Genomic DNA, 23140 nt, shown 5'->3' with positions numbered 1-23140 from the left:
CACAAAATTTACGGATAGGTCAAGCTTAATTGTGTTTGAGGTATTACTGAAGTTTTTTAAAATTAAAAGGGTAAAAGAAGAAAAATAATAAAATTGGTTAAAAAAGAAATATAATAAACTTATAAGGGGTGAAGTGTAAAATAAATAAAGTAGATCCCACAAAATTATAGTTTAATGGAAAAGTTAAATGCATAAAAATTAAAAAAATAAAATTGAAAAGGTATTGTTAAAAAAATTTGAAGTTTAAGGAGTAAAAGATGAAAAATAATAAAATAAGTTAAAAATGAGTAAAAGAGAAATCATAGTGAAGTTAGAGAAGTGAAAATAAAATTGAGAGGATAAATGAAAAAAAACAATCGAATGATTAAAGTGAGCCTCAAATAAATTTAGATTTATTACATTTGTTGCAATGAAAATTTTCTAATGAATATTTATTTTATACTTTATAGTGATCAAATTACCTTTATTTTTCATATTAAAAAATAACAATAAAAGCATTTCAAAGACATTTTTCGGAAACGGAAGTTATGGGTTTACTAATGAAAATAACTGTAGAGAAATTATTTGCTCAAAAATAAATTATTCAATCAAATCAGTCTTGAACCATCATATTTTTAATTTTAGAATCAATGGAACCAAAATCAAAATTACCAAAAATCACATGTATTCGTCAGTTCCAATTCTTAATAAACATATAAGACAAAAAAAAATCAACTAATGTTAGTATTATATTTTCTTTGTATACGCAAGTGTTTTTTTTTTTAATCATAAAATATGAAGAATTATTGCAAAAAACATTCCTTTTAAGAACATCAGATCATCCAAAAAAACATCAATAACACAATTACAAATTGGTCTAATAAATGTAAATTAACTTTTTTTAAAACAAAATTTCATCTTCTTTAATAGTAATAGACATAAGGAAATGAGAAGATTTTAAATTATAATACACAATTTATATGAAAACATGAAATTTTTTACATAATATCTATTAAATTTTAAAGCTACGAAAACTTTCAATCATTTATAATAGAAAAAATGGTAAAACAAATCGGTTCCAATCTCTATTAGATTCTATTCCTTTTAAACTCTGCTCTAATCGGATATTAAAAATAAGGATCCAAAACCAAGGTTTTTCATTCCAATTCCAAACAGATCTTCCTGAATATATAAACTTTGCTGATCTGTGACTTTAATTATGGGAGTATCTCTTCTAAAATCTATAAACAGACCTGATATGAGATTTTAGAATCGAATTATCGGCAAAAGAATCGAATTCTAGAATTTGACCCAAAGGCTTAGGTCATAAAATAGATTGGATTTGAGTCATACTTCGAGTGATACAAATCTGAATAATAAAAAAAAATGAGTTGAATATGATTTGATGTCCACCCAACTCAAATTTGGGTCGGGTACGGATCCATCGATAGATTCATTTGTATCAAAATCTATATTATTTTAAAAATTATATTTTTTAGTTTTTTAAAATATACTTTTCAATAAAATGTATTCTTATAAAAATGAAAGAATACTATTATAAGTTTTAGAGAAAAAAAAAAAAAAAAAGCAAAATAGTTTTTTAAAAAATCAAGCATTCCAAAATTATCCGATCCGACCCGAGTCAGACTTGGACACTATCAGTATAAAAATCCGGATCAGGATATGAATATATTTAGATCCGACCCATTTTATATCTAAGGCCCTAATGATTACTAACTAGAGAGTCATCACTCGGTTAATACTCGGCTGATTTGGTACGGACATGGAATCATGTATTTTTCCTCAATATACACAACTGAACATCTCCATAAAAAAGTATAGTTTTGTATCCCGAGGAGAAAGATCGATGGTTTTGTATTCATGTCACGTCATCCGAGTATTAATCGAGTTAAGAGTTTCTAGTTCGTAAATCAGCACTCCTAAAAATATTAAATAAATTTTGCAAATTGTACACAACTGTAAAACATTAGATTCCAGGGAATCACAACTCTGCCATTAACGTTCTCTTTCAGATTTCAATTTTCTATCTTTTGTCGTAAAACTAAAATCGGAAATCTAGCAAAAATGTCCGAACCAGAAGAAGAAAATCCAACTACAGATTTCCATCCAAAGTCGACTCAATCGACAGTCGAGAGAGATTCTCTTATGGATCTTGATATCGACCTCGAATCCTGGCCATTCGATCAAAACCTCTTCTCCTCCAATCCTTCATCTCCCTTTCTTCTCTCCAACTCCACTTCACCTTCTCAAAACCCTACACTTCTCTCCTCATCCGACCAACCCTTTTCGCCTCTCTGGGTTTTCTCAGATGGAGACGAGGAGAAATTTGGTGGGAATGCGAATTTCTCGCTATCTGGACCTAATCGCCTTGCAGATTGCCCTAGATTTTCTTCATGTAAGTTCTCATTCGTCATTTGTTCCAAATTTGGTAAATTTTGTCAAATTTTAGCTATTTTTTGGTCGAATTTGTATCTAATTTGGCTGAGATTGTAGGGAATAGGTTCTTAGTTACTTGTTCTTGATGAATTTACTTCCTTTGATTAGGAAGTTTTGATAGATTCGACATTTTTTCTACAAATAGGTTTTCTTCTAATGCTTAGCTAGAATTTTCCGAGAATTTATTTCCTGTTTTTTTTGTGTGTGTGTTTCCTGTTTCCTCTCCCTGTTAGGTAAAAGTTGAAAACTTGAAATAGTTTTTACTAAATTTTCAAGTGTACCCTCCAAAAAAGAAAAAGAAAAAAGAAAAAAGAAAAAATTAAGTGTAGAAGCAAGAAATTCCATATTTTTTCTGCAAATAGGTTCTCTTCTAATGCTTAGCTAGAATTTTCCGAGAATTTATTTCCCCCTTTTTTTTTGTGCGTGTGTGTGCATGTGTTTCCTCTTTCCCTGTTAGGTAAAAGTTAAAAACTTGAAATAGTTTTTACAAAATTTTCAAGTGTACCATCAAAAAAAAAATCAAGTGTAGAAGCAAGAAATTCCATATTTTTTCTGCAAATAGGTTCTCTTCTAATGATTATGTCACGCCCCAAAAACTAAACCCAAATCCTCATGATTCCCAAGTTGAATTCAGAGGCATGATATATAACTAATATCATGATAATCAATATATAGACGTAAACGACAAATAAATAACTATATTTCATACCTGATCATTGCCTAATATAACAGATATGTATCCTCAAAAATCAACACACTTGACATATATATATAAAACAGTAACGACATAATACTGTGTTCATAGTTACATAAGAAAACGACAGTAGGAGACTTAAACCTAACTCTAGTTCAAGACTCATTAGTAGTACTCATGCTCCTGGTACTGAGCCTCTTCGAAAGGATCATCTAAATCAGGTGCGCCTGAAATTTGTGATGTCGTAGAGGTGAGTAATAGGAGAATTACCTTGTACGAGAATCTTACAATTCTAAATAATAACACCTTATATATAGTTTAAACATTTTAGGCTTTCGTAAATTATTCAACTTTTGATAATCATAATATAACTAGAAATATAAACATTGAAGTCATAAAGCAGTGTAAATAATTGTAACACTTTTCAAATATTTGAAGAATAATAACAGTTCATAATATAACAACAAATGACAGAGTACTATAATAAAGAGTTGAGTGGTCACGACTGATGTGAACATCTCAGTCAAGATACGATTATTTCAATATTTCATCAGTGTGGAACCCCACCGTTAGTTCCTGATTCTATAGCTAGTCTCCACTACATTTGGATAACTGTTTTCCGACTCAAGTTGTGTGTTGATTAAGGCCTTAAAAAAATGGACCAAATTAAGTAGGTCATTCTTTCTTGACTACTGTATACTATTAATGATCATTAACTAGCTATCTTCATCTATGCCAATTTAGCGTGCATGTGATCCTCAATGTACTCTATCATTTATACACTATCTTTACAACTTATTCTCTATTAAAGATAGAAAGGAAATTCCCGGATTCCTGTTGTGATGTTGTGTTCTTATGCATCCCATAATACATAAGAACTCAAACAACGCAATTGCTATCCTAAAATAACGACTCGTTCTAGAAATGTCACAACCTGTTATTCTTTATAAGTTTTCACAATCTCTTTAATAAATCACTAAAATACTACATATAGATATTTGTTTTCTTTTCAAAATGTATAGAAAACAAAACATACAAATGTTTTTAAATACCCAGTCCACTCTTCAATGTAAATCATTGCCTTTCTTGTTTTTTTTTCTTTCGCGCCTTATATGGCCATTAGCCGAAGCATCTCTCTCCTTTGTGTCTTACACGGCAATTAACCGAAGCATCTCTCGTTCGTGTCTTACTCGACATAAGCTAAAGCATTTCTTTCATTCGTGTTTTTTTTTTTTTGAAAGGTATAATAAATTGATAAATGAAAAATAATTACAGGAAAACACATTTACAAGGAGGTCGAGGAGGCCTCACAAAGAACAAGAAGGAAAGTAAAACATCAATGATTACAAAGATCGTTCCATCTAAAGACAAAATCATCGAAGGGGAATCCTGCAAACTCTTTATACTGTTTTGACCAAAGGTACAAATAACCCAAGATCTCCAAAAAACCTGCATGCGAGCTTCTAGTCTTACTATTGAACACCTTGTTGTTTCTCTCGTTCCAAACGCCCCAAGCAATTGTCGAGGGAAGCATAGCCCACAGAAGTCTTTTTCTGGAATGGAAGTCATTACTAGCCTATTCAACTAACAAGGAGGAAAACTTATGAGGAAGGACCCAAAAGATGCGAAACCGACCAAGGAAATAAGACCAAATAATAGAAGAGAATGAGCAGTGAATTAAAATATGATCCACAGACTCCTCGTCCCTCAAACAAAGCAGACAACAATTAGGGGTGATCCAACCCTGAACAATTAAATTATCCAACGTGAGTATCCTACCAAGGGAGGCCAACCAAACAAAAAAAGAGACTTTAGAGGGAATAGACTTACACCAAACGATGGACCCCAAGAAGGACCGCTCTGCACACGGGTTGAGGCTCTCATAGAAGGATCTGACGGAGAATCTCGAATCCTTTGCCCTCGTCCATTCCCACTTATCCTGTTCTCCCTCATTGAGATGAACCGAATGCAGGAGATCAAGGAAAGATATCAAGTCGTTTAGCTCCCAATCATTAAAATTTCTCCTAAACCCCAAATCCCACGTGGGACTAGCCTCATTGCGTATCAAACACTGCTGGATAGAGCAATTCTTCTTAATAGAACAGGCGTATAATGACGGGAATTGAGTAGCCAGAGAAGATGTGCCACACCACCAATCCTCCCAAAATCTGACTCTGTCGCCCATCCCCGCTTTGAACCTAATACCACTCTCAAAGTCCTCACTCAGTTTAAGAACCCCTTTCCAAATACTACACCCATAAGAGCCTTTCGCCTCGCCACTATACCAACCTAGCTTCCTCTCCCCGTATTTAGCCTTAAAGATCTTTCTCCAAAGTCTCCCCCTCTCCTCCCCGAATCTCCAAAGCCATTTTCCTAAAAGCGCTTTGTTTGTTAATCTAAGCCCCCTAATTCCTAGCCCCCCGTACTTCTTGGGCATGCAAAGCACTTTCCACTTGACCAAGTGATACTTCTTCCTACCACTTTTATCGTTCCACAAAAAGTTCTTCATGAGCCTTTCCAATCTAGTTTCTACGGACCTTGGAAGCGTGAACAACGAGAGAAAGTAAACCAGGATACTCGACAATGTGCTTTTAATCAAAGTTACTTTCCCTCCCTTCGACAGATACTTGGACTTCCACGTGCTCAACCTTTTCTTCAATCTCTCAATCACATCGTCCCAAATTTTGGTACTGTTGTAGGGAGCTCCCAATGGTAAACCCAAATATGACGTGGGTAAGATATCATGCCCACACCCCAAAATTGCAGGCATCACCTGCATATCCTCCACCTCTCCAACTCCGAAAAGTTTGCTTTTATGCAAGTTGATATGTAAACCTGACATAGCCTCAAAGCAGCATAATAAAACTCGAAGAACCATCACCTGATCCCTCGAATGCTCTAGGAAGACTAATGTGTCATTCGCAAACTGAAGATGAGAGATCAATGGTCCATCATTCACCTTAAACCCCGTGAGCTTATCTAATTTGACCGCTCTTCTAAACAATTTGCCCAGAGCTTCTGCTATAATAAGAAACAAGAAGGGGGATAGAGGATCCCCCCTTGTCTCAACCCTCTCGAGCCCCTAAAAAAATCGGCCGGACTTCCATTGACCAAAATCGAGTAAGATACCGTTGTAACACACTTCATAATCCAACTTATCCACCTAGTACCAAAACCCATCCTCCCCATCATATATTCCAAAAAATCCCAACTTACATGATCATACGCCTTTTGTAAGTCTATTTTTCCTGTCATCCCTTTTTTTCTTGTTCTTAATCCTAGAGTCAAGGCATTCATTTGCTATCAACACACCATCAAGAATTTGTCTTCCCCTAATAAACGCACTTTGTTCATCCTCAATAAGACTAGGTAGAACTTTTTTCAACCTCGAAGCCAGCACTTTGGATATTATTTTATACACCGAGCTCACTAGGCTAATTGGTCTGAAATCTCCTAGCTTATCCGCCCCATTTTTCTTAGGGATCAAGGCCACGAATGTGCTGTTAAGACTATAGTCCAAACACTTCTTTTCTTGCAACTCATTGATAATTTTCATGAAATCTATCGACACTATCTCCCAACAATGCTTGAAAAATTCCATAGTAAAACCATCCGGCCCAAGCGCCTTATCCCCACTCATCGAAAAAATAATTGACTTAACCTCCTCCTCCCCTATCTGTCTTTCCAACCACCCCCTTTCCTCTTCGGTCAAAGACTTGAACTCTAGATTTTCTGGTCGTGGTCTTATGGATTCCTTTTCCTTATATAGATCCTTGTAAAACTCCACCACACTTTTCCTGACTTCCTCCTCTCCTATCACTAAGATATCTTTGATGTAGAGCTTGTCAAATTGATTACTTCTTCTATGGAAATTAGCCATCTTGTGAAAAAAATTTGTGTTATTATCCCCTTCCTTCAACCATTTGACCCTCGATTTTTGCCTCCAACTAATCTCCTTCATTCGTGTCTTATACAGCTTATGACTGAAGCATCACCTCCTTCGTGGCTTGACATACACCGATGTATCTTACTAACTGGGTATTGTAAACGACACGCACCCCAATGGAAAACTCATTCTCATATTTTATTTAAATAAATTACTTTTCTCACCCAAAATTTTAATTTGAAAATTACAACATATAAAAATCAGCAAATTAAAATTTCAAAGCTTAAGCATATACAAAAATTAACAAGTTTTACTTGAAATTAAATTTCATGCATGCTTTTGAAAATAATAGAACATATGTAAAATGTAAAAAAAAATAGCAAGCTGTTTTTTTGTAAATAAATTATATTCATGCTTTCGAAATACTAAATACATGTAAAACATAAAAAAATATAGAAATATTTAGTTTTTATTTTATTTTATGAATATACTATCAAATATATTGTAAAAGTACAAAAATCAACAACTTCTTTAGTTGTTATATTTATAGGTATGAAATACTAAATAAAATACGTATAAATGTGTACAAAACATGTAAAAATAGTAATTTCATTAGTATTCCATTCTAATACATAAAAGATGTAATAAAATGCAAAAACTTCTATAGTTGCTGTTTTTTTTTAGTACGAATAATTCATGTACATACTTTTAGAAGTAACTACAAAAAATTTTGTTTTAGAATTACAAAATCAGAAATATTTTAGAACTACAAAACAAATTATATTTTACAACTACAAATTTCATAAATTATTTTCTTAAAATATTCCTAAGACTATTACAAAAAATTGAAAGGGCCTTCTTCCTTATTCTTCTCTTTTGCTTTTCTTTTTTTCCTTTATCTTTCTTTTTTCTTTCAATGTGTGAAGAAGTTGAAACACAAATCAACTAAAATACAAATATATAGATGTTACCAAAATATCTAGATATTTACCAAAAATCTAATTCTATCAGAATCTTCTAAGCAAAATGGACTTTGGTCAGTTTGACTTAGTCAAAATTGGTTGACCAGATTGACTTGACTTGAGTCAACAATGGTCTACTCGGTCAATCTTATTATTATTATTATTTTATTATTATCATTATTTATTTTTTTATTTTTATTTTTTGGACATTACAACTCACAATCTTGAGTTGAGTGAATGATAGATGTGAAGCGGCGTTTCAAGAGTTGAAGACTCGTTTGACTACTGTGCCAGTATTGATAGCACTAGGTCTAGGAGAAAGCTTAGTGATACATACAGACGTTTCGGGTGTAGGTTTGGGTTGTGTTTTAATGCAGAATAGGAAGGTAATCGCTTATGCTTCTAGAAAATTGAAAATGCATGAGAAAAATTATCTAGCTCACGATCTTGAGTTGGCATCCATTGTTTTCTCCCTGAAAATATGGAGACATTACTTATATGGTGAGAAGTTTGAGCTATTTTCCCATCATAAGAGTCTCAAATACATATTCTCCTAAAAAGAGTTGAATATGCGGTAAAGACGTTGGATAGAGTATTTAAAAGGTTACGATTTTATGCTACATTACCACCCTAGTAAAGTGAACGTAGTAGCAGATGCACTAAGCCGTAGAAAAGAGAGTGTTCTTACTCAGATGATGTTGAGTGAATGGCACATGTTGGAGTCGGTTATAGAGTTCGTATTTGATAACCCGACGGATGAAGATGGGCAATACAATTATTTGGCACTATTGAGACTTAATAATACATTAACACAGAGAATTGTCGAGTCTCAGAATTTGGATGCAGATGTTGTGGAGCATTGTTTGAAAGCGGGAGATTCAGAGAATCATGAGTGGAGTATTCATGCAGATGGCAACATTAGGTTCTAAAACAAATTGTGGATACTGACAAATGAACAGTTAAGGAAAGACATATTAGATGAAGCGCATTGATCTCGTTATTTGATTCACCCAGGAGATACAAAGATGTACAGAGACTTACCAAAACACTCTTAGTGGCCTGGGATGAAACATATTGCTTAGTATGTGAATCATTATATGACTTGTCGGCAAGTCAAAGTTGAACATCAAAGACCAGCAGGCTTTCTTCAACCACTTCCTGTAGCTGAATAGAAATGGGAACATGTAACCATGGACTTTGTAACTAGGTTACCTAAGACTAGTGATGGTCTAGATGTGATCTGGGTGATAGTCGACAGATTGACAAAATCAGCTCACTTCTTACCGATCAAGATGGCGCATACAGTTGATAGGTTGAGCAGATTTTATATAGCAGAAATCGTAAGATTACACGGAGTACCAGTGTCAATAGTTTCAGATCGAGATCCCAGATTTACTTCATAGTTCTGGAAGAGTTTACGGTTAACTTTAGGAACTTAGCTGAAATTCAGCACTACATTCCATCCACAGACTGATGGACAGTCAGAAAGGGTAATCCAGATTTTGGAAGATATGCTTTGAGCATGTGTACTAGACTTTGAAGGTTAATAGAAGACTCATCTACCCTTATATGAGTTTTCATACAATAATAGCTTCCAATCCAGTATAGGTATGACTCTATTTGAAGCACTTTATGACAGAAGTCGGGGATACAATGCTCACGGGATCAAAATTGGTTGAAGAGACTAGAGAGAAGATCAGAATGGTTAGGGAAAGGATAAAGGCAGCTCAGAGCAGATGGAAGAACTACGTTGATAAATGGTGGAGACCTTTGGAGTTTGAGGTTGGAGATATGATATTTTTGAAGATCTCGCCTAAGAGAGGAATATCCAGGTTCGGTATAAAGGGTAAGCTGAAACCCTGGTATGTGGGACCGTTCGAGAGTACAAAACAAGTTAGTCAAATCACTTACAAACTAGTCTTACTTTCTCAGCTAGCTCAAATTCATAATGTGTTCCATGTATTGATGTTGAGAAAGTATGAATCAGATCCTTCACATGTCTTAGACTGACAATCTTTGTAGTTAGAGGAAGATATATCTTATAAAGAAGGGCTAGTGCAAATCATTGGTAGAAAAGAGAAAATGTTGTGATCACGTGTTATTCCCTTTGTGAAAGTACTTGGGGACATCATAATGTGGAAGAATCAACTTGGGAAAAGGAATCAGATATACGGACTTGATATCCAGAATTATTCATCGAACAAGGTATATTCTTAAATTTGATGACAAATTTTTTTTAGGAGGGGAGGTTGTAATGTCCAAAACAATAATAATTATAATAATAAGAGTGACCAAGTCAACTTAGGTTGACCAAGTTAACCATTGTTGACTTAGGTCGACTATGACTCAAGTCAAGTCGACCTGAGTCAAACTAACTAAAGTCCATTTTTCTTAGAAGATTCTAATAGAATTATATTTTTGGTAAATATCTAGATATTTTGGTAATATCTATATATTTGTGTTTCAACTTTTTCACACATTTAAAGGAAGAGAAAGGAAATAAGGAAAGCAAAAGGGAAGAATAAGGAAGTAGGCTCTTTCAATTCTTTGTGATAGTTTTAGAAATATTTTAAGAAAATAATTTATGAAATTTGTAGTTGTAAAACATAATTTGTTTTGCAGTTCTAAAATATATTTGATTTTGTAATTCTAAAATAAATTTTTTTGTAGTTACTTCCAAAATCATGTATATGAATTATTCATATTAAAAAAAACAACTATAAAAGTTGTTTTTGCATTTTATTACATCTTTTTTATGCTAGAATGGAATATTAATGAAATTACTATTTTTACATGTTTTGTACATATTTATACGTATTTTATTTAGTATTTTTATGTATTACAAAAAAAGAAATATAGCAACTTAAGAATTTGTTGATTTTTATACTTTTACAATATACTTGATAGTATATTAAAAAAAAATTAAATATTTCTACATTTTTTTTTATGTAACATGTACTTTAGTATTTCGAAAGCGTGAATATAATTTATTTACAAAAGAAAAGTTTGCTATTTTTTTTACATCTTACATATGTTATATTATTTTCAAAAGCATGCATGAAATTTAATTTCAAGTAAAACTTGTTGATTTTTGTGTATGCTTTAGCTTTGAAATTTTAACTTGCTGATTTTTATATGTTGTAATTTTCAAATTAAAAATTTGGGTGAGAAAAGTAATTTATTTGAATGAAATGTGATAATGAGTTTTTTATTAGAGTGCGTGTCGTTTAGAATACCCAATTAGAGAGATACATCGGTGCATGCCATGTAAGTCATGAAGGAGGTGATGCTTTAGTCATAGACTGTGTAAGACATGAATGAGAGAAATACTTTGGCTTTTGTCGAGTAAGACACGAACGAGAGATGCTTCGGTTAATTGTTGTGTAAGACAAAAAGGAGAGAGATGCTTCGGCTAATGACTGTGCAAGGCACGAAAGAAAAAAAACAAGAAAGGTAATGATTTACATTTAAGAGTGGACTGGGTATTTAAAGGCATTTGTATGTTTTGTTTTCTATACATTTGAAAAGAAAACAAATACTTATATGTAGTATTTTAGTGATTTATTAAAGAGATTGTGAAAACCTATAAAGAATAATGGGTTGTGACATTTTTAGAATGAGTTGTTATTTTAGGATAGCAGTTGCGTTGTTTGAGTTCTTATGTATTATAGGATGCATAAGAACACAAAATCATGAAAGGAATCGATGAATTTTCTTTCTATGTTTAATAGAGAACAAGTTGTAAAATTAGTGTATAAATGATAGAGTACATTGAGGATCTCATGCACGCTAGATTGGCATAGATGAAAATGACTAGTTAATGATCATTAATAGTCTACAGTAGTCAAGAAAGAATGACTTACTTGATTTGACCCATTTTTTAAGGCCTTAGTCAACGAACAATCTGAGCTGGAAAACTTTTACCCAAATGTGGTAGAGACTGGCCATAGAATCAGGAACTAACAGTGGGGTTCCACATTAGTAAAGTATTGGAATAATCGTTTCTTGACTGAGATATTCAAATCAGTCATGACCACTCAAGTTTCTATTATAGTACTCTGTCATTTGTTGTTATATTATGAACTGTTATTATTCTTCAGATATTTGAAAATGTTACAATTATTTACTCTGCTTTACGAATTCAATGTTTATGTTTCTAGTTATATTATGATTATCAAAAGTTGAATGATTTACGAAAACCTAGAATGTTTAAACTACATATAATGTGTTATTATTTAGAATAGTAAGATTCCCCTACAGGGTGATTCCCCTACAGGGTAATTCCCCTATTACTTATCCCTACAACATCACAAATTTCAGGCACACTTGGTTTAGATGATCCTTCCGAGGAGGCTCAGTACCAGGACTTCATAAATGATTAGTCTAAACTTTCAGGGGAGGAGCATGAGTACTACTAATGAGTCTTGAAGTAGAATTAGGTTTAAGTCTTTCGCTTTCATTTTCTTATGTAACTATGAATACAGTATTATGTCGTTACTGTTTTATGTATATATGTCAAGCGTGCTGATGTTTGAGAATACATTTTTGTTGGGCAATGACAGGTATGACATATATCATGCCTCTGGATTCAATTTGGGAATCATGGGGATTCAGGTTTAGTTTTTGGGGCGTGATAGCTTAGCTGGAATTTTTGGAGAATTCGTTTATTTTGTTTGTATTTCTTCTTTTTGCCAGGTCAAAGTTGAAAACTTGAAATAGTTTTTTGCAAAATTTTCAAGTGTAGGTAGCAAAAAAACGCAAGTGATAATTTATAATAAGAAGAACCAAATGACTTTAATATAATAAATAAATAAAATTATAGTCTGATTCTGCTTATATTCAGTAAAATTGGTTGTTATCTTCTTCTGTTTAGACTATTGGAAATTTTTGGGATTGGGAATAACTATTTCGGTTTAAGGTATTAAGCCATCTCCAGCCATGACTCAAATTTGAGTAAAAGCTTCGTTTGAAATGGAGCATTCTTGTGGCAAACTAAAAATCTCTAATGGCAAACTCAAATTTTTTACTCCATCTTTTTTAAAGATTAACAACTTCTCTCAAAACCTATTTCTTTCATGTTTTCTTCCAAATTGTTACTCAAATATGACAATAGAGAATTTGGGTAAACATTTCCCTATCCCTTGATTGGGAAACATTCGGGTCTCCCCTGATTTATTATCACTTTGAGTAAAGGAGTGGAGCTCCTTTTTGTTGTTTTTAACTTAAATTTGATCAATTGTGCATATTTGGCGACGATTGGTGAAATTTATGCTTGAACCTTTATACTATCAAGAGTGATGAAATTTTCCATAAAATGGTGTTCTCCTTAATATAATAATTGGGATTGAGAGGAATTAGTTGACAACTACCTCTTTTCCAGGTCACTTGTAAAAATTAAAACAGAAAAAAAGAAAAGCCTTATTTTTTCATGGTAATTTAATTAAGAAAACAATGTTCTATTAAATTATCAAGATTTTAAAATCTGTTATATTACAATTTGAGGAGGGAGTTCAGTCCATTGAGAAATTCTGTTTGTATTTGCATGTATTTCTGTGCTTTTTTTTACATATATAATTTTGGCTGTTAATTTTTGTTTCATTTGCCAGCTTTGCTAATATTTTGCCTCATTCTTTTCATGTTTCCACTCGTAAAATTTGTTTCTAGTTTTCTTTCGCTTATAGACTATATATATGGGGATTGCTAACGTCTAAGACCTCATGGGGATGTTAGCATTGTCCAAAACTTTTTTTTCCCAATAATACCCCTCCTCGTTTTGTCTTGTAGTGAAAAAGACAAGGGCATGTTAGTCTTTTACATAATAAATACATTTATTATACCATTAATAAATGCATTTATTGCCAAAGTATTTACTACAAAAAAGATATTTAATTCAAATAAACAAGCATTAATTGTGTAAAAGACCAATACACTCTTGTCTTTTTCACTAAAATACAAAATGGGGAGGGGTATTATTGAAAAAAAAAAGTGTTGGGCAATGCTAACGTCCTCATGAAGTATTGGATGTTAGCTTTCCCCTATATATATATGTTCTCTCTTTTCTCTTTCTATTATTTTTCACTCAGTACCTTATTACTAATATATATATAGTTTTTTTGTCACTTTCATCAATCAATTCTTCCACATCAAATCCACTAATTATTCTTCTTGTAATTTTGCATTTTCATATTGTAAGTTGGTATAGCTTAGTAGCGATTTTTACAGACCTATTAATTTGCTTTTCACTTGGAAATTTCACAAAATGCAGGTAATCCTGATGCCGAAACTGGAAAACTTGTGAATGGTGACGACAAAAGAGTGCTCCTTCCACCATCTATGGAGCCAATGCTAATGGAGAATGAAGATGGGTCTTGTGTAATGAAAGAGAGCTTGTCACGGGCACTTCGATACTTTAAGGAGTCAACAGAACAACACGTACTAGTTCAGGTTTGGGCACCCATAAAGAAGAGGGACCGGTTTCTTCTCACGACTTCTGGGCAACCCTTTGTTCTAGGTCCTGATAGCAATGGGCTTCTTCCATATAGAACGGTCTCTATGATGTATATGTTTTCTGTGGACGAAGAGAGTGATGGAGACCAAGGTCTTCCTGGACGCGTTTTTCGGCAAAAATTGCCGGAATGGACTCCAAATGTACGGTATTACAGCTGCAAAGAATATCCACGTCTTAATCATGCTTTGCATTGCAAAGTGAGAGGAACTTTGGCTTTGCCAGTCTTTGATCCTTCTGGAGAGTCCTGTGTTGGTGTAGTCGAGCTTATAATGACGTCAGAGAAGATACACTATGCAACTGAGGTCGATAAAGTTTGCAGAGCTCTTGAGGTTGGTGATTCCTAATTCACATATTTGATGGCCTGTTAAGCCTTTCATTTTTTTGGTGATTATTAAATGATTTTGTTTCTTTATTGGAATATTTGGTAAATATCTGTGTTCCGTGGAAATTTTTTTGTTCATAACAATTATGATTCACATTTTATTGATGATTGTACTTAATATTTTTGTGGGTGATCTTTAGGATGGTTACTGGGATCATCCATTGAAGGGTTTTAAATAGGAAGTATTGCCTGGTAAATTCCTTATTATTTTTGTGTCTTGACAACGTGTACTAAATCAGCAAATGTCAGATCTAGTTTTGGTCTATGTATTGAAGGTAGATACTTTCATGCATTGTAATTGCTGGCATAATAGTTGCGAATATCCTTTAGGAAAAAGTTTGAGCATTACCTTTTTTTTTTTTGGGCTATGCAAGCGAGATTGGTGGTCAACTAGTTGGTGAAGGCAGGTTTGAACATCAACACTCATAGATTTTAAACAGCTTAGCAAGCTTGCACTTTCCGAGAGATGCTTTGTTGGCATAAACATATAAAGGTTTACTGGTGCAGGCCTTTAAAGACAAACGTAAAGCAGAAGCAGGTTTGTTAGGAGATCGTCCAAGAATGAGGATAAGAAAACCACTTGATATCTGTGTGTGTGTTGGGGGTGGAGGGGGGGGGGGGGGGACCCTAAGAGTGGTCCGAGGCTTTAGCTGAATAGCTTTTGCGTACTACTCCTAGCCTGCCTTCACTGCCAGCCAGTCCAGACCTGATGGAATTGATTCACGGCCAGCCCCCTATTAGGGTAAAGTCTTTCTCTCATTCCCTTCCGTCAACTAGCGCACGTAGGCCTTTTTGTCGTATCGCTTATCGTGAAAGTAGTAGTTGCTTTCTCTAGCTTCCGGAGATCGAATCAAATGGATAGCTGACAGTCGGACTGTTACCACTAGCCACCAAGCCAGCGAGCTAACCGGCTAGAGGGAAAAGAGAAAGTTTGATCTATTTTTTAAGAGTAGAGTGGGTTGAGTTGGGAAGCGTCTTCCTTGAGCTTAGCAAGCGGAAGGGGTTTCATCGGAGTGCAAACTCTTGAGATATTAGTGGCATGATGAACTATCCCATTTATGAAGATTTTCATTTTCGTATGAAACAGATCAGCTGGTCCGAATTGGGTTACCACCAAATCAAGAAAAATTGTAATTATATGTATTGAATTTATACCTCAATCAGCCCTTGAACACCTTCAAAAGAAAAAAGAAGGAAAGCACCCATCTCAAGTGCCGGGGTTCCTCTTCTCATTCGCCATTTGTGATGGTTCGTGGAAATGTCATAACATGCGTAGGCGGACTAGCCCTTTGTGTGTGTGTGAGGGAAGTAGGAAGCTTATTAAGCTCACTGTGTGCCATGATCTGTTTTCTCAAACTCTGCAAATTTTCATCCAAACTCTTCTGCTTTGTTGGGGCATTAGAAATGAAGTTCAAATTAAATGAGCTATGATACTCATACTTGAACAGCGTCCGAGCAGCACTTGCCTTAGTTGTCCATTCAAGGTGCCAAGTAAATTTTATTCTTATAAAAAAAAAATGGTGCCAAGTAAGACCACTGTAGTATGATTGATGTTTAACACAGTTGATATCTTAGATCCTACCTTCCAAAAACAAAAAGATATCATCGAGCCTGACTCAGGTGTTACCACCCTTCATTTGGAACTGCAGCTGCTTGTGGTCATGTGTGTGCATGCATGTATTGAATTTGATGGTTGCCCATGCATGTGGCTGAGTTATGAGGTATAAAAATTATTTGAGTAAATGTTTAAGTTTCATATGTTTGAATGATACCATAATACTCAGAACATGGATATGATTTAAAGATTAATGCTGGAGTGACCTTAGTGGGGGACATCTTGACGTGGTGGCACGCACATGCCCGTAGATGCGTTTTCTCCGAGATACAAGTAAAACGCATCTACGGACATGCGTGGGCCACCATGTCAAGATGTCCCCAGTGTGTCCCCTGCTGGGGTCACTCCAGCACGACTCTTATTTAAATAGATTTTCACACCTAAGTAAAAAAAAAATAGTTAGATACGAATATTCTACACATCAGTTATTTTAATTCCTGAAAATTTAGGATATCTTGGTGGTGCTTTTTCGTCATTGAGGTTATAAAGTTACAACTGAAAGGCCACTATCTAGATATCGTTGGACATGCTATGTTCTTTTGACCGTACTGCTAGACCTAAGAGATATAAGTAGTTTGATTCAGCCACACTATATGAGTATTAATTCATGGATTGGGACGTAGGAGTCGTTGGTAGTCCTAGATGGAATGATCTGACTTTTAAGGTGCCACCTCGGTGAGGTGGTAAAGTCTGTGTGGTATATCACAGACCTGCAATAAAATAAAATAAAACCATCTGCACCTTATACCTGTCCAAGAAAAGGTCTTTATGTAATAGATTCTATTGGGGTTAAGTACCCTAGACTGTTACACGGTTATGGCCCATGCCATTTGAATTGTGAGAGGCAGGCCACCTGTTAGGTATTTGAATGAAAATCAATCCAATTATCATCCCAAGATATTGTGGTTTGCTAGACATTCCTGCTCAAACATGTGTGATATCCCACTTTTGGTAGTTCCAATTAAGGACAGAATGATTTATCCATTCTGCTACATCAAGTATCATCGTTTTTTGCTTATAAGTGAATTTGGTATGAATTGGATCCCTCAGTTAGGTCTCTAATTTATAGCTGATGGATGGGTTTTGAGGTACTTCTGTTCTTCCAAGAAGAGCATTAATTGTAACCTTCTAAGAAGAGCTTGAAGTTGTCACCTTCTAGATAAGTACCTCAGAAGCATTTCAGGGTTGGAACATATGGAGCCAACTGTCAGTTCCATGCATTGAAGACTTTATCTGTGTGTGAGGAGATATTTTTAAGGATGTACTAGTTATACATGCAATGATAGCTATGTAATTTGTTGAGATGCCTTTCTTTGATGCTTTCAATGCATGAGTGTACATTTATTTAAAATGTTGCATTCGGGATGTTTTTCATTGTGACCCTTTTTGTGAAGAAGGGTGTGAGCTAATATGTTAATTAGTGGTCAGGGATGGAGCCAAGATTTTCTTGTACTGGGGGCAAACTATAGTTGATCAATAAGGTTGAAGAGCCTGAAGATGAGTGGTTTTGTGAGGAGAAAATTCAAGGGGTTTTTTTTCTGGTTAGAGGTTAAAGAAAATGGCATTTAGGTCATTTCTCATTCGTCTGTGAGAGAAATGTCATATATAGTGATCTCAAATAGTGACCAAAACGCCATGCTACCAAGACCTTTGTCTTCTCTAATAGACTTGCAAAATGACCTCAATACCCTCGTCTTCATCCTAAAATAAAAACCATTTGATTTCTCTTCCCAAAACCAATCATTTAACATCTTGGGTAAAAAACTTTACCCTAATCTTGATCCATTGGACTAATTTACTTTAATCTTCAAAACTAAAGAACAAGATCAAAATTTTGAAGTAGAAGATGTGATTTTTTGAAAGAAAATTCTTCAAAGGGATTGAGGCAAATAGGGGTATCTTAAATATCACTAATAATTAGGGGGCATGTCACTGATTTGAAAGCAAAGGGGTCTCTCAAGTATTCATAACAACGTCAAAATGGGATAGCTATACCATCGGTTGGAAATCACTGTTGGTATCTCAAATATTATCCACGTAGAGAGGTTCTAAGAAACCAAAAAAAATGGTGCATATTCAAAATTTATTAATAGACCTTTGTAATTTAAAAAAATTCTTGTGAGGGCAAGTGCCCCCACTGTAAATCTGTCCCTGTTAGTGGTTGTACTACACCAAAAGCCATGATCTCGAGAGCTTGAATCTTTCTTACCATGAAAAACGAATGAAAGAAAGGAAAACAATCCTTTGTAGAAAAGAAGAAAATGAAATAAGTTGGTCCTATACTAGTATTGGAACAGTGAAAAGATATGTACATGATAGCAATGGTAGTAATACCCAATACTTCCATTTTAGTTTTTATACCATGTTTGTTTGATATTTGTTTCCTTTTTCTCTTTATGATTTCCTGTTAGTAACGTCATCTAAGTTTTCTTGCAGGCAGTAAATCTGAAAAGTTCTGAGATTTTGGATAAGCCAAACATGCAGGTGAGTTGCAACTTGCAACTGTCTGCAATATAATTTTCACTGTTCTGCTATTTCCTCTCCCTCACAATTGTCCAGTCAACAATGTGTTTTAATCAGATTTGCAATGAAGGTCGTCAAACAGCTTTGGCTGAAATCTTGGAGATATTAACCATGGTGTGTGAGATCCACAAATTGCCTTTAGCTCAGACGTGGGTTCCATGCAGACATCGTAGTGTTCTAGCGTACGGTGGTGGTGTGAAGAAGAGCTGCACAAGCTTTGATGGAAGCTGTATGGGACAAATCTGTATGTCCACAAGTGATGTAGCATTCTATGTGGTAGATGCTCACATGTGGGGTTTCCGGGATGCGTGTGCGGAGCATCACTTACAGAAGGGACAAGGAGTGGCTGGGAGGGCATTTTCGTCCCACGGGTCATGTTTCTCAAGAGATGTTACCCAGTTTAGCAAAACTGAGTACCCTTTGGTCCACTATGCGCTAATGTTTGGGTTGATGAGCTGCTTTGCTATTTGCTTACAAAGTAAACACACGGGGAGTGATGATTATATTCTAGAGTTCTTTCTCCCACCTAAGATAACAGATGATAGTGAACAACAGGCCTTATTGGATTCCCTCTTGGACACAATGACACGGAATTTCCGTAGTCTAAAGGTTGCATCTGAAAAAGAACTCGAACAGGAAAAATATGTTGAAATTATTGAAACTTCTTTTGATGAGAAACATGATTCAAAACTTGATTGTGTTGAAATATCACCCGAGAGCTTACCACAAGGGGGAGAGTTAATCCCGCCAGATTCATTGGAGCAGCATTTCACAGTGGAAAGTGATGCTTTAATGGGTGAAGAAAATTTTGTTTGTGTGGATGGAGGCCACATTGGTGTTTCTTTACCTGACAACAAAGGCATGAGAAAAACATTGGAGAGGAGGAGAGGCAAAGCTGAGAAGTCTATCAGTTTAGATGTCCTCCAACAGTATTTTTCTGGGAGTCTCAAGGATGCTGCAAAGAGCCTCGGGGGTAAGTTACTGTTGTTACTTTGTAATCTTGCTTAGATTCACATGTTCAAATCTTGATGAATTGGTAATAGGGCTTGGACCCATACCTCAGTTGGTTGACATATTGCAATGCAACCTTGAGGTCATGGGTTCTAGACATGAGTAAGAAAAAAGGAAAGATGAATTTGTATTAGTGGTTGAAATGGTATGCTCTTATCAAGATGCATGGTTTTACAGTTTGCCCGACTACCATGAAACGTATCTGTAGACAACATGGGATTTCCCGGTGGCCATCTCGCAAGATCAACAAGGTTAATCGTTCTCTCTCCAAGCTGAAGCGAGTGATCGAATCGGTACAAGGTGCTGAGGGGGCATTCAATTTGACTTCTCTTGCAACTAGTCCTCTCCCTATCGCAGTTGGTTCCATTTCTTGGCCTGTCTGCTTGAATGGACCCCAAGAACAACACTCACAGGACTCTAAGCCCTCTGAACTTCAGGGACCAAAGGAAACAGAATCATCAAGCCATAAGACACCACAAAGTGACGGGAATGGCGACACAGAAAACCAACCACTTGAAGTCGTTCACAAGCAATGTGGTTGCAGTCCAAAGTTTGATAAGGGCTCAAATTTGTCGAAATCAAGAATTGGTTTACCAGACAAGAAAACTTTGTCACCTACTTCTCATGGTTCTAGCCAAGGTTGCCCCACAAATGAAACCAACCCCTCAAAAGATCTGTTAGTTTCTTCCAATGGAGAACAAGGTTTAACTTTGGGGAGTTCTTCGGGGTTGGAACTTCAGCCAACTCGAGATCTAAATCTATCTGCCATTTACTCAATCCCTGATGCACTTATCGAAACACAACTGCAGCCACCATTTTGTGGAATGTTAATCGAGGACTCTGGAAGCTCAAAAGATTTGAGAAACCTTTGTAATTCAACAACAGAAGGGTGTCTAGATGAGCAGATACCTGATTGTAGTTGGGCAAACCATCCATCTTCTGCTCAAGCTTCTCAACAAGACATTACTCCTCCACGAACAATGCCGCATATTCCAGCTTTCCAAGACATGGGGACCATGACCATAAAGGCGACATATAGAGAAGATATTATAAGGTTTCGGTTTCCATTGACATCTGGGGTGGTTGTGTTGAAGGAGGAAGTCGGAAAAAGGCTAAAATTGGAGGTAGGTACGTTCTGTATCAAGTATCTGGATGATGATCAAGAATGGGTCTTAGTAGCATGCGACGTGGACTTGCAGGAGTGTATGGACATCTCAAAATTGTCGGGTCGGCGCATGATCAGATTGCAGGTTCATGATGTAATTGCCAACTTGGGGAGCTCTTGTGAGAGCTCAGGATAGGAGGAATAAACTATAAATCAGGTAAAAAGTTGAAGGCCTATGGTAGTACTCTTGTATATCTAGAGCAGCTCAAATTTTAGATTTTGGATTTATGATTCTGCCTTGTGCTGTAATAAATCCATTACCGACACAAAAAAAAAAGTACTCGACATATATTATTTAATTTCGAGCACTGGGTTTTTTTCGGTCGTAGTGTATATATTGTCTTTACTATGGATTATAGAAATCTAAATTTTTTCTAATGCTAAATTTGCTTATTTGTTGAACTAAGGAATAGTTTACCTAGTTAGGATTATTATTATTTTATTTTTTTATAGGATGGAGATGTTAATTTTGTAAATGATTTCTCCTTTTAGATTTTGTAAATTTTTGTAAAAATGTGGTTTTACAATGATACTAGGGGTATGTTTGATTGCATGGAAAGTGACTTTCTATGAAATTTAAAATCCATAGAAAAATTGTGATGGAAAATAGGTAAGGTTGGAAAATCAAATTCTATTGTTTGATTTTACTTGGATAAAATCATGGGAAAATTAAATGAGAAAAAAGAAAAAGGAGAGGAGGAAGAGAAAGAAAGATGAGAGAAGGGGGAGAGGAAGAAGATAAGTGGCGGTGGTGGTGGTGGCGATAGCGGCGGTGGCGACGGTGGTGATGGTGACGGAGGTAAGTGAGGAAAAAGTTGAAGGGAGAACATGGTGGTGGTGGTGGTGGCGGAGGTGAGGGATGGAGAAGGAGAAGAAGAGAGAGAGAGAGAGAGAGAGGAAAGGTGGTCGGAGATAGTGATGACGGTGACGGTGACGGCGACGATGAAGGCAACGATGATGGCGAGGTTAGTGTAATGGTGGTGGTGGTGGTGAAGAAGAAGATATGAGTGAAAAAATTGGAGATGGAAAATATGGGTGGATTTCACTTTCCCACCTATATGGGTGAGAAAGTGAAATCCATGTTTTGGTGGACTTTTTGATTGAGGTGGAAAATGAATTTCTATCTTCATGTGCAATCAAACACTTGAATAATATCATTTTTCATGGAAATTGATTTTTCACCATTTTTCCATGTGCAATCAAACATACCTTTAAAATCTTTTGCTTTGTGCTATTGAAAATAAAATTATTTTTAGGGGTACTTCATAGAGAAAAATGAGAATTTAAAAAAATGGTTTTAGAGGTTGATAGCATTGAAGACTTTCCACAGTTGTTAGCATTCCCTTTATCAGCATTGAAGACTTACATTAGGTGTTAGCATTCCCTTCATCGACATCGAAGAGAGGAAAATTATGTTTATAGCTTATTTTGAAAGTTACTTGGGAGAATAAATCAAGTAGGGCTGTCAACAGGGGCGGATTTACAGTGGGGGCACCTGCCCCCACAAGAATTTTCAAAGTTTATAGATTAATGAGCTATGTGAAAGATATTAACAACGGATAAAAACAATCCATCACTATTGACCCCCACACAAAAAAAAAAAAAAAAAAATTCACTCTTAGTTGCCCCCACAATTTTTTTTTCTACTCTTAATTGCCCCCACATGAGCAAAATCCTGGCTCCGGCTGGCCAGACAAAGTTTGATCAAATAATTATGTTTATAGCTAAATTGAAAAGTTACTTGGGAAAATAAATCAAGTAGGACTATCAATGGATTGGAATCAAAATTTGATAAAAAAATAGTCTGGATCAACGATTTGGGTTCCAATAAGGACCCAATTCAGTAAGGATCTGAATTTGATTTTCTTATGAAACATACATATCAATATGCACGGATCACACATTTCATTCCGCTTCAAGTTCGTTTAGCAATAGGAGTAGGGCTTCTCCTTATTCCA

At 35.3% G+C, this 23140-nt stretch overlaps 1 protein-coding gene across 3 annotated transcripts; it reads left to right on the top strand.

Moving 5' to 3' along the window:
- The first annotated feature begins 1959 nt into the window (after window positions 1–1959).
- Window positions 1960–21584, top strand: LOC147390892 (protein NLP6-like). 3 transcript variants are annotated; one of them, XM_086457879.1, is made up of 6 exons: window positions 2257–2395; window positions 12299–12417; window positions 14244–14815; window positions 18920–18967; window positions 19043–19979; window positions 20195–21584. In XM_086457879.1, the coding sequence occupies exons 2-6, from the start codon at window positions 12396–12398 to the stop codon at window positions 21316–21318; spliced, it is 2703 nt and encodes a 900-aa protein (XP_086314005.1). In that variant the 5' UTR covers window positions 2257–2395; window positions 12299–12395; the 3' UTR covers window positions 21319–21584. The 3 variants fall into 3 exon arrangements, with proteins under 3 accessions (XP_086314004.1, XP_086314003.1, XP_086314005.1); XM_086457878.1 differs by lacking the exon at window positions 12299–12417 and having other exon boundaries at window positions 1960–2395; window positions 19064–19979; XM_086457877.1 differs by lacking the exon at window positions 12299–12417 and having other exon boundaries at window positions 1960–2395.
- Window positions 21585–23140: the final 1556 nt, after the last annotated feature.

The sequence above is a fragment of the Akebia trifoliata genome, chromosome 11 (genome assembly GCF_017979445.1).
Source record: "Akebia trifoliata isolate Shusen 1 chromosome 11, ASM1797944v1, whole genome shotgun sequence".
NCBI classification, from domain to species: domain Eukaryota; kingdom Viridiplantae; phylum Streptophyta; class Magnoliopsida; order Ranunculales; family Lardizabalaceae; genus Akebia; species Akebia trifoliata.
This window is presented reverse-complemented; position numbering and strand designations above follow the sequence as displayed.

Bases quoted from the DNA above. Each gene is read 5' to 3' on its own strand.
- LOC147390892 (XM_086457877.1), top strand. From the start codon at position 2,065: ATGTCCGAACCAGAAGAAGAAAATCCAACTACAGATTTCCATCCAAAG. The intron at 14,816-18,919 runs GTTGGTGATTCC...GTTTTCTTGCAG, and splicing joins AAGTTTGCAGAGCTCTTGAG to GCAGTAAATCTGAAAAGTTC. The intron at 19,980-20,194 runs GTAAGTTACTGT...ATGGTTTTACAG, and splicing joins TGCTGCAAAGAGCCTCGGGG to TTTGCCCGACTACCATGAAA.